Source organism: Atta cephalotes (genome assembly GCF_000143395.1).
Source record: "Atta cephalotes unplaced genomic scaffold scaffold00045, whole genome shotgun sequence".
Classification (NCBI taxonomy): Eukaryota; Metazoa; Arthropoda; class Insecta; order Hymenoptera; family Formicidae; genus Atta; species Atta cephalotes.
The window spans coordinates 2255432-2267688 of NW_012130109.1; the positions used below are offsets into that span (position 1 = coordinate 2255432).

The 12257-nt window shown below is 32.1% G+C and overlaps 1 protein-coding gene across 1 annotated transcript; it reads left to right on the top strand.

Annotated features, from left to right (window-relative positions):
• Positions 1-432: 432 nt before the first annotated feature.
• Positions 433-11032, top strand: LOC105622497 (UPF0489 protein C5orf22 homolog). Its single transcript, XM_012203913.1, has 3 exons — positions 433-641; positions 8321-8539; positions 10900-11032. The coding sequence occupies exons 1-3, from the start codon at positions 433-435 to the stop codon at positions 11030-11032; spliced, it is 561 nt and encodes a 186-aa protein (XP_012059303.1).
• The last annotated feature ends 1225 nt before the right edge of the window (positions 11033-12257 follow it).

Consider the following 12257-nt stretch of genomic DNA (forward strand, 5'->3'; position numbering starts at 1 on the left):
TATATATATATATATATATATATATGTATATATATATATATATATATATATATATATATATATATATGAATATAAAGGTTAAAATTAATGTATTATAGGAATTATGCAATATTTTTTCAATTTTTGTATTCTTCTTTTATTTTGTAACAAAATGAGGAATATTATTTTTAATAAAATTTTGTACGTAAATCAAACTGATTTCCTTAATTTCTTAACTAGATAACATAAAAAGGATCTCTTTTTTGTTGCCAGGACGATACTGTCTATCAGAAGGTATTGTTTGTCGAGATTAATACATTTTCGAGTGAATCTCTCGTGCAAGACAAATCGTAGTAACAAAAAAGATCGACCTGTGCTTGACACGATGTCAATGGTCTTTTCAACTTCTGCCGCGGCACATCGGTGGCAACAGTGCAACCTGCCTATCCCACAATGCAGCTGAATGCATCCAGTATCGACAATACATCCGAACCGTTCGATGGGGATGAATATCTATTGATTGGTAGCATGGGGCGGCCCCTTAGGATCGTTTCTCGATATAAATGTGTACCTGTTACGGCCCCAAACATGTCCCGTTCTACCTGCGAGTGCGCGCCAAATTATCGTGTTCCGAGTTCCGAATGGCACGTGTCACCTGACAGGTATCCGCCTGACACTAACAGAGCGATGGAAGCTTCCAATATCAGTAATGGGTGTTACTTAATTGGACCAGTAATTTGAATAGCTCCAAACCCCAATCTATGAATATAGTACTATCAACTTTACAGAAAAACAATAAGTGATAAAAATTGTTTATTTTCTTCTCGTAGAGTTTTGAGAATTTTTTTTCAGAATTCTTTAGTACCGTATTTTCTGATGTTGGTAAAAATAATTGCCAATAAGAAAATGCGTATTAAAAAGTTGATTTAAAAATTCTGAAAAAATTCTTTGAATTCTATAAGAAAAAAATTAACAATTTTTGTCTCTTGCTATTTTTCTATAAAGTTGATAGTATTTGAGTAAAATATTATTAAAAATATTCGGTGATTTTTAGTATGTAATCGATATCTTATTAACTATTGCGAAAATATTGTAAAATAATAGAGGATTTTTTTATTCAGTTTATTTCACTTTATTCCTATACGAGAGTTTTATTGTTTCTTCAAACACCCTGTATATTAGACACGGAAGTATTAAAATATTTTTTAATTTAGACATCTTATCTCTTATCTAATTGAGGAAATATTTATTCAATACATTGCATTAACACATATAATAATCTTGAATGTAATTCTACTAAATAGACACAATTAAAATATGCATAGCTATAAATTATAAATTTAATAAATGATAATATATTATTTAATCATCTCTTCTCAAATTAAATCTTCTTAAATTAAAAACATATTACTTTTTCTTTAATTTCATAGTTATAATTAGATTTAATTAATAGTTGGTTATCACATAATTACTCGAGATAAAAATACTGATTAGAATAAAATATTTACACTAATTAATATTTTTTGTAATTTATAATGTAATCGAAGTATTATTCATTATTACATATTTATCCGGAAGAAAAATTCTGATATAGATTACTGATACATAATATGCACCTAAAAACAGTTTTTCACTTCATTATCATCTCAGAGCATATGGTAATAGATAACGGAAATTTCGGGTCACGCATAATAAACGTTTACCTTCGATCATACGCGTGAACGCAGCTGGGTCTATATCCATTATAGATCGGTAATCCGATATCGATGCATTTTCCTAATGCTCGGCAAACATTTTTGTAAAACAAGTTCGGTTAGATCCAGGCCAGAAAAAAGATCGAGCTCGAAGAAGGCAATATCTTTACTATGCAAAATCCCTGGATAATAACTCTTTCTTCTATAACATTTAATTTCTTTACTTTCTTAAAACTTTTTATTTTAAATTTATCGTGTAAAATATCGTTTAAGATCTCTATAAATAATATATGTAAAAGTAACTACATGAATTATTTTTGTCCCAAACCTATCTCATCATATACATAAAATAAAAACAGAAGATTTTTGTTTTATTCAAAAATCAAAGCTATTAATTAGACGTCTAGAAAGAAAAGAGCATCCTCGAATTTATCGAAACTGTTTATTAAAAAAATTGGCATTTTTTAGAAATATTATGTTTACTGTTCTACTTTTTTGATAACATAGATGTTTTTATAACCCAGTATTATAAATATTTTTTCATATATTATGCAGCTTGTCACTCACAAACTCGATGAGTAATCTTATCTGGTAATCCGTGGCAGTTTAGATAAATGTTAAAAGCATTTATAATAATGTGTGTGCATATTAAATTCTAGCGATAGTGCTCCTCGCGATAAGACAATGTGCGGACCCGCGTCTCACGATTCGCTCTAATGAAACCTTAAAACGCATATCAAATGTCGGTCGCCTCGGGGAGATGGAGATCCCGAAGTGGATCGCGGAGGTAGAGAAAAGGACGAAGGCCCCCCCCCCCCCCTCCGCATCCGGATACGTTCCTGTCCTGTCGCTCGTACGTCAACCCTCGTTGTTTTTTTGCCGCGCTCTTAATAATTGATCATCTGATTACGATACATTATACCCTCCCTATCCTCCCCACATCCCCCCCCTCCCCCTTACATTCCTGTTTGAGCGTACTGTCGGTGGGCATTATTCCTGCACCGAGAGAAGTGGCATCGGAACAGATAAAGAGAAAGAGAGAGAAAAAGACGGAGAGAAGCAGCAGGCTTCTGAGAGAGGGAAACTTTTTCTTTCCGCCGCGCCCGGCGACGGACGGCCATTTGCATATAGGCCCCCTTATCGACAAACACACCGGGGGCGCCCTTCGTAATGAGGGCCCCCTCCCTTCGTTCAACGTTCCTCTTTCCTTTATTTTTTCAACATGGACCGCCATTGTCCGTTAACTCATTCGTCGGGACAGCGTGGACCAGTAGTAGTAGTACCTCGCTTCCTTCCTCGTTACTGCGGTCTCTCTTCTTTTCTCTATCTCTTTCTCTTGCTTGCACTCATTGTACGAGGACATAGTAGTTTGTGTTACAAAAAAAAGAAAAGAGAGAGAGAGAGGAGTGGAAATAACAAAACCGGTCGGTCACACGTCGAAAAATATGAATCGTACAGATAGAGGCGGATGCGTTGGTGCTAGTCTCTCGTGACATCTGCTTCCTGAAATAAGTATAAAAAAAAAAGGGTCCAAAGAGATCTCGCGATCGTTTTTGCCGCCGTATATAATTGTAGCCATGACAGCATGCGGATAATACCGCTCGATATCGTTTCGCGCGACTACCGTCAATAATGTAAAAGACGACAAAGAAAATATTTCATACTCGTAACAAATCATAATCCACCATATCTTGTTATTTTTTCTCTTTTTAATAAGATTTTGAGAATAACATACATAATAGCAATACACAAAAATCCGATGTTTTATGATGAATGACATAGTGCCATGGATAATGTTGAAAAATATCTCAGGAGGTTAAAATTTTTTAGCAAGTCTGTTTCCTTAAAAGAATATCAAGGATAATTATCATTTATCATAATCTTTCAATATTAGTATTAAATTTATTAATAGGTTCTCTAAATAAATTTCTCTAAATAAATCTCTCATGAAAATAAACTTGGAATCAAGTGGGAAGCAAAATTCATTATCTATTTATCGCCTTAATTTTATTGCACAAAAATTCTTTTATTCCTAATATAAGATATTTTTTATAATTAAACTTTTCTGGAAATTTTATCAAGGAATCAATTAAAAAATTAAGTTTTATATAAAAGTTTTTTTATCAGAGTTTATTTTATATTTATAAATAATTTATTAATAGTTATTTAATATTTGTTTCTTTTTTGCCTGATAACTATGTTTGTTACTTGTTAGTATTGCTTAAGAAACTAATTCTTAAAATTAGTTCTTAATCATTGCATTGGGAAAGAGACTTATTTTCGTGTTTTTAATGAGCTGGATACTTCGATCTGTTGGACAGCATGATCAGATTCTATGTTTCTTTAGAGCATCATTGCAAAAAATAGCACATAAACTGTAAAATTTTCACTAACCCATGAAGAGTTTATTTTTAAGCATTATATACATTATTATTGTGTCACGATATAATATTTAGATATATTTGTTATCTACTGTATCTGAAGATGGTTAAAAAATATAGCTGAAACAGAATTGTTATATTTAATTGTTATCACATTAAATTATAAGATTAAATAGATTTTACAATTAATATATATCGACATCATATTACTGGCAAAAAGTATACTTATGTTTACTATACCTATAATGTATCTTACAAAATTCCACAATTATCTGCAACTTTCAAGTGTCCTAAATAGCAAGCATTAAATTTGAATTATGCGAAGAAAATCACAGGGACGTAAACTTAATGATTTCTCAAATCTTGAAGTTCTTAATGGATCGCGTTAACGATGTGATTTCGCTTCTTATGATTGAATGTTCACGAAACACACGTCATTAAAACATATTCCTGTAATAACTGTAATATAATTATATCTATCAGCGATTGTTAAGCATCATCGATCATGCCTCATCTCGTTCATCTCTATTAAAATAAAATTAACTTCAAACGGAAAGCAAAGCTTTGTTACCTACCGCTTTAATTTTATTATGTACACAAATCTTTTATTCCCAATACAAAATATTTTTGTGATTAGATTTGTCTGAAAATTTTAGAAACTAAGAAACCAACTCAATTAAAAAGTTATTAATAGTACATTTTAATTATATTGAAACAATATTCATGTAACAGTAAATTGCATGATGAATAATATAGGTACCATACTTCATTTATTGTACAGTGTTTCATAAATGCACGTCAATACTTTAAGAGATAAATCTATACACTAAAATAAAAAACGTCATATGAACTACATGCTTCAGTTTTCAAGTTATGGATTAAAGAACATATTCAAAGTATTCGCCTCGTGCATCAACTTACATTATCTACTTCTTAGCATTGAATCCCGCACTCGTTCAAAAATACTAAGTATTCTTTGAATAATCTCAATTCCATTTTTCGTATTCTTTCTCACAAATCATCCACATTATTCGCTGACGTTGAATACAATTGAAACAATAGATTTTAAATGGCCCCAAAAATCTAATGTACTAAGATCAGAGAGAAGATTGTGGTGGTCATAGGATGGATCCGCCTCGACCTGTCTATCGATTTGCGAAGGCATTGTTTAGAAATGTTCTTACTTCAAGATAATGAGAAATGAGATGGAACATCATCGTACGGTCATACAAATCATACATTAAATGCATGTCATTTCGGCATAAATGTATTATACATTATCATTTTGCCACTTTTTAAAGTCGATTGTTTCATCTTTAGATAAACTGTGGTAATTTACTTGTTGAATAAACAAAAGAGTAAAAGAATAAGAACATAAGAGAGTAATAAGAGAGTAAGGCAGTGAAGTTTATCGAAAGGAGGAACAACTCAGCCTTAGAACAGTATTTAGAATAGTAACTCGCGGACATAAGATACCGATTGCTTGAAATTCTGTTCGATTTATTAATGATTTGTAAATATTAGATAAACGAGATGTGCTAAAATATATACAATAACACAGTGTGTTGACGCACAAGGCGAGCATTTCGAACATTTTCCTTAACTTGATATCCATAACTTGAAAGATATATAGGTATATTTCAACAAATTACGAGTAATATTTCCATTTTACATTTTATTATAGTATATGATTAATCAGTTTATGTTTCAAATCAAAGATTGCATTTTTTATTTTATAAACATTATTATCGATATTATATTGAATAGAAAACATACGTAAAACTGTTGCCTTTTTCTTTGGCTTATTCTTCCTCGAATCACTGCAAATAGATGTAGGTATCTGATTATTATTTTTAAAAATCGTATATTATATAAATATAATGCAAATATGGTGGATATATTATATTTTTCTCTCTCAACATGACTAAACATTTTACCTAAGTGTACATCATTCGTATACTTGCTCTAATTATTTAAAATATCTTCAGATATTTTAGCGGTTGCAATCGTAAGATTGAATCATATGCGGTGTTGTTAGTGAATGAAATTGCATGTACGAAGACGAAATAGCGTTCTTGTTCCCCCGAGATCGATCGTTAACCGACATTGTTACTCAACTGTCAGGATAATCTGCGGTGGGAATCACTGTGATAAATACAAAGAAGCGGGCTCGCGTGTGTCCAGCCCAGAGGCGGCTAGGGCAGGTGCGACTTTCAGAGGAATAATTAATATTCAGCGAGGAAAAAGTGGGCGAGAAAGGTTCGACGATGGCCTCCTCTTATAAACAGTTGACGCGTTAGCGACTGAGGTGCGCACCGCTTGTTGGCCGCGCGCACCTGGTACCATCGTATAAAGAAAGGAAAAAGGAAAGGAAAGAATATCTTCTCACCAATTACGAACCTATTACGAAGCGGTCTTGGGTTTGGTTGCCGTGATCACCCAAACTCAAGACCGCTTACCTTAATTCGAAAATTATGCGCTCGCCCATGCATCAGCGGTGAAATGATACAGCGTGAAGGGCCTGCGTGCGTTTTCGTTATTAATATCAAGAATGTCTCCTCACCTTCCGGTGCGTGCATCTACTAATTTACGTCGGTCGCGCGACAGTATTCGCGTTTTGTATAAGACACCCTCTTGATTCTCTCCTATTAAATTCTACATTGACATACGGGTCGTGGGAACTAATTGCGATCGAGTATTAATTGGTATTCCTCTTCTAAAATTTGGAATAAATTCGATCGTTAAAAGTTTCCATCATATTTTATTTGCAAATTTAGAACTTTCACACTGAGAGAAATGTTTTTTTTATGAATAACCATAATTTGATTGATACATGAATTAGAAAGTCTCATTTTTTTTAATTTATAAGTTGTTTTGTTTTAATCAAAACTTGGTTATTGTAACTAAATTTTGATTAGAACGACACAATTTTTAAAACATGAGAAAATTTTTGTAATTTATGTATCAGTTAAATTATGATTATTTATACAAAATATTTCTCTCAGTGCGATATTATAAATATCACGAGGTAAAGTTCTGTAAAAATAAATGAAGAATAAGATTTTATCATAATCCACTTTTTTTTTAACTTAATTTATGACGATAACTTTCTAATGTCTAGTCCACGGAACACTAATAATAGTCTACGCGAGTAGATCATAGTATGCTTAAAAACGTCCTTTTATTAAGAAACAGGTTTACGAAGCCCGCCATCGCGGTTCCCGCATCGTCATCCCCAATGATATCATTATCGATAATCTAAATAAAAAAAACAGATGATCGGCCCCTGCTTGTCAACGGAGGTATCGTCCGATCGTGCCGCGCCAGGAATTGCAGCTGCAGAAAACGAGGAAAACTTATGATCAGATAAGAGTAAAAGCAGAGGGCGGCGCTATAAGGGAGTTAGAGGGAGAGAGATAAAGAGCGTTCGTAGAGGAACGGAGAAGTACAAATTACGAGCACCCGGAACCGTTCTTGTGGCCGTGTTAACTTTCGTCGCGTGCCTTCAGGAAATACCTCAACTTTTGCAGCCACGTGCTATCATTGGGGTATTATAAACTTTCTATCGTTCACCTTTGTCCTCCGCTTGCCTTCGTCCATCGTTACGCGCGTCCGCGAAGTTTACAAATTACCTATGTAATCGACTTTTCGTAAATGAAGCGCTTTTATCATTGAAGAAATTTTTTTTTAACAAAAGCTTTTGATAAATATTCATTCTACAACTAATATCTTGATATCCTTATTAATCCTTATATATCCGATTTATTTAGCTACTTTCTAAATTTCTTGGAGTAAAATCGCACTCCAAAAGATCGAAAATTGAGCCAGTCTTGAAAAAAGAATGAAAATGTTTTTACTTTTAAACAAGAGTGGCAGATTTTCATTTTTTAGGAGATTTCATTCTTTTGAAAATCTCATTTTTTGGAGCGAAAGTCACACTCTAAGGAATATATGAAGTCTCACTTCAAAAATGGGATAGAAGATTTCATTCCTTTGGAGTGAATCGTACTCTAAAAGAGTGAAATTTTACTCTGAAAAAAATCTTATCAATCAAGAGTGAAAAATTTTTATTCTTTTTTCAAGATTGACTCAATCTTCATTCCTAAAGATTTAGAGAGTAAATAAAACAAATGTGAAAATACTTATCTAATGACATTTATGTGTAAATTCATAGCATTATTTAATTTTTATAAAAACACACAGATTAAATTTATTTGATTTTATGACGCAATATTTACTAATATAATTATGCTTTGCAATTTTCAGATATGAAGCTGTGGATCAGATTTTTCAAGAAGTAACGAGCGTCTACAGAGATTCCGAAGTTGATTGGATGCTAGTGTACAATGCAGGTTGCACTATAGATGATACAGTTCTACCCGAGCATGTGACAGAACCCAACGATCTCGATCGCTTCATCAATGGAACGTTCAGATTGTTTTTAACTGCTCTTCCTACGCCTCCAACAATCGTTACCATAGCCAGGTAGACTTTCCCACTCAATACAATCTTTTTTCTTATTAGAATTTACAAAAAAATTTTAATTAGAAGTTAAAAAATTTACTAAATACATTTGTTTTTACAATAAAATTATATAGGATTGGAAAACATACAAAAAATTTCTTTATTGATCAATCTTCTACTGCCTAACGATTTATAGTGATATGGAGCGATATTTTTACAATAGTTTCCCTCATTATACAAATATCTTTAAATATGAAATGTAAATTTAATGTAAATTCTTCTACGTTTATTTTTTCTTTTATATACGCTAAAAAATTACTATGATAAAGTTGAATTAATATTCGAGATTATATTTTACATTGTGCTATTAAAGAATGATACACATGCGCTTGTTAGTAATACAAGCCGAAAATAATTGCACATGTGATAAATTAGCGGATTCGAGCTGAATGTGCAAGAATCATTTTGTGGTAAAAAGGTTGTGTACCTCTTAAAGGTGAAAGACAATTAGCAATCGCGGTAGGCAACGTTTTATGCATACACCGATACAATTAAAAGTTCAGGTTGTACAAATTGGCTTTAATTTATGGTTTCAAACCATTAGCTGAAATGAAAATATTGTCCCGCTTTTGTACGCGCGCGAAATCGAAGTCTGCAATGCCGCAGATGGCGTGGAAGAAGATGCTGGGAGGGCACGAAATAGAGAGAAGAAGGGCGGCTTATACGGGACGACACGGCGGGGCTGTCCGAGGGGTGGATTCAGGATCGTGGGTATACCGTATAAGCCCCACCTTCCAGATAGGCAGGGATGGGTTTCACATAGGGGTGCACAAAATCAAACCATCAAACTTTCATGTTTCGTAGCTAGATGTCTCTACCTCCGATTTCCTGAAAGTAAATGCTACATTTCTTCCTCTTAATTTTGTTTCGTCACTTTCCTAAATATTAAAGTGACAATACTTGAATTTAAAAAAAATCTTGTCCGTATTTCCCGGATAATAAAATAAAGACAGAGTACTAACGATGACAATTAATAATAATGCAAAAGGAAACATATATATTTTATAGAATTTATTATCTTTTTTTATATCTCGCACTATTCTCTTTGAAATAATTTTTTTCTAATAGTATTTAATACGAACATGTTTTGAATTACAATTGATGCGATAGATATGTTTTTATCTGAATATATACAGCTACTGTTACATGCACTGAGAAACTTTACTAAATCTTAATAATATTTTTTTAATAGTACTAATTAAACCTTTATTATTATTTATTATTTACTTATAATAAATAAATATTTACTCAATAATAAATAATTATAAAGTAAAACAAATTTATATTTCTTATACTTAAATAAATATGTTTATATTAGTCGATATTTAGTTAGTACTATTCAAAAACAAATATATATTTATTAAAATTTTAGTACATTTTTTTAGTGTATATATAAAATAACTTTAAAATAAGTGACTTGGCGCCATCTGGCAACAAAAGTACGGAGATTCTGCTCAAACTTTCGGCTGAAAAAAATCGATTCCACCCCTTGCTTCCACCCTTTGCTGTTTCCAACTACCATTTCAGCACATTAGTTTCCGAGGGAGACACGGAACATTACCGGATATCGTCTCTGGACAGTTTGCAGTTTCTCTCGTAGTTTGCCAAACGGTGATTAAACAATCAGCAAAAATTGACAGAGGGTGAGATAGCAAATAGAAGAAACATTGGATCAACGAAAAAGTGAAAATAGCGGAAGTAGAAGATAGAGAAAAGTGAAAGCGAGAATAAATAGAGAATACGATTCTTTTAATGATCTACTTTTATGTTTAAACTTACTTTTATGCTTTCCTTTTCTTTTCCTCTTTTATCATTTTACGTCCGCCTTACAGAAATGAAATATTAGCAATAATTTAATATTAATCAATTTATTATTGAAAGATACAATAGTAATTAATTACTTATTTGGAGCTTATTTAAGTACTTATTTAAAAGTACTGAATAATAATGTTTTTAATACTTAAAATAAATTATTAGTTTCTTTCAATATTAAATGGGTCAGTATTAGAATTCTATAAGAGTCTCGTTAATTAATTGCTGAGTACTTTTTCTTCGATATAAATCTTGCTTTTCTTTAATATTAACTTCTTCAATAAATCTTCACTAAAGAGTTATTTCATTAAGAAAAAAATAAAATTTGAAAAATACATAAGGAAAAATTATTCCAAGATTTTTTTTGCCTAATGATACATATTATAATATATTATCACACACAAAGTTAATTATTTTATTAAAATTTAAGAATATAGATAGAAAGAATTAAAAACAAATAGCTATGTTTTTTTCATAAACTATGTTTATTAAATAATTTTTTATTGCAGATCTAGTGAGGACGATTACACTCCTCTGGAAAATGTTGACCAAATTCAAATTGACGTTCTCGACCAACTTCGTGAACGATTGGGATCGGAAATAGATATCAAACTGATTTATCAAGACGAAGTACAACAGTAAACAGTTTAAAAAAGAAATGTAACCTTTTCCTTTTATCCTTTAATCCCTTTTTATGGTTGGTCAAATAAAATAATAAATATAATTACAAAATGTAATATGTATTTTATAATTTCACTGTCGCATGCATAACCATGTGACAGACTCGTAATATGACGTAATTGATTTGTAATTACAATTATTTGTGAAATAAAAACACAAGCAAATATACTTTCTTCTATTAATTACATAAAAATGTACAAATTCAGAGAATATTTCCGTATTTATTTATTTTTTTTCATAGAATTGTTCAATGAATTGGCGTATAGTAGATAAATACAACGTATAACAAGGATAGCTGACAGAAATTTTTATTGGATTAAGATTAAATCAATACTGTGATTAACAATTTTAAATAATATGTACAATATATTATAACATATTTAAATTCATTCGAATTTCTCTCACATGTACAATCATGTACCTTTATAGATTATAAATACTTCAGACAGTGTTATCTGAAGCATCACAAACCTCTCACAGATTCGTAAGCATTTTCGTAGATCGTAAAGCAAACATGATCAAGAAGGGACGTGGCGAGTTTTTGATCACGCTATGGCGATTTACATGTTTAAGATCGGTACCACTGGTCCACTGGAGGGATACGCACACAATGCCAATATGAAGGTTGCTGCTTTTTTTTGACAGCGAAAGTAGCCCCCTACCCTCTTTGCTGATCTTCGTTCCACGAGTCTCAGATTTGCATACCTTGGGTCCGTTTCCCACACGTCTGAACAGCTTCCATCTCATCTCAGTCTCTACTCTCTCGCTTGGCATCTCTCACTCTTTCTCGCCCTTCCTTTCTCCCTCCCTCTCTCCCTCCTTCCAACGTTCTGCACAACCCTTTCAGTTGCCGGTGAAGACAAAAACGCGGGAGTGACCCAAAAAAAAAAAAAAACGAACGTCTTCTTTCTCCCACGATCGTGACGTTTCCTGAGGCTGTTCTCAAGACGTGTCTATTGTGCACACAACGAGCTATGGAGTAGTCGCGGATATATTTTTTTTGCACATACCAGTTTGAAACGATTGACGGAAGCGGAAGACGCGAGCACCCGCATAATCCGTTCAGTCTAGGTCTTTATTAAACGTATTTTAATATCATTGACACTAATGAATAGTATTAGTACCCTTTTATATATTAATTATTAATCTATATATATATATATATATATATATATATATATATTAA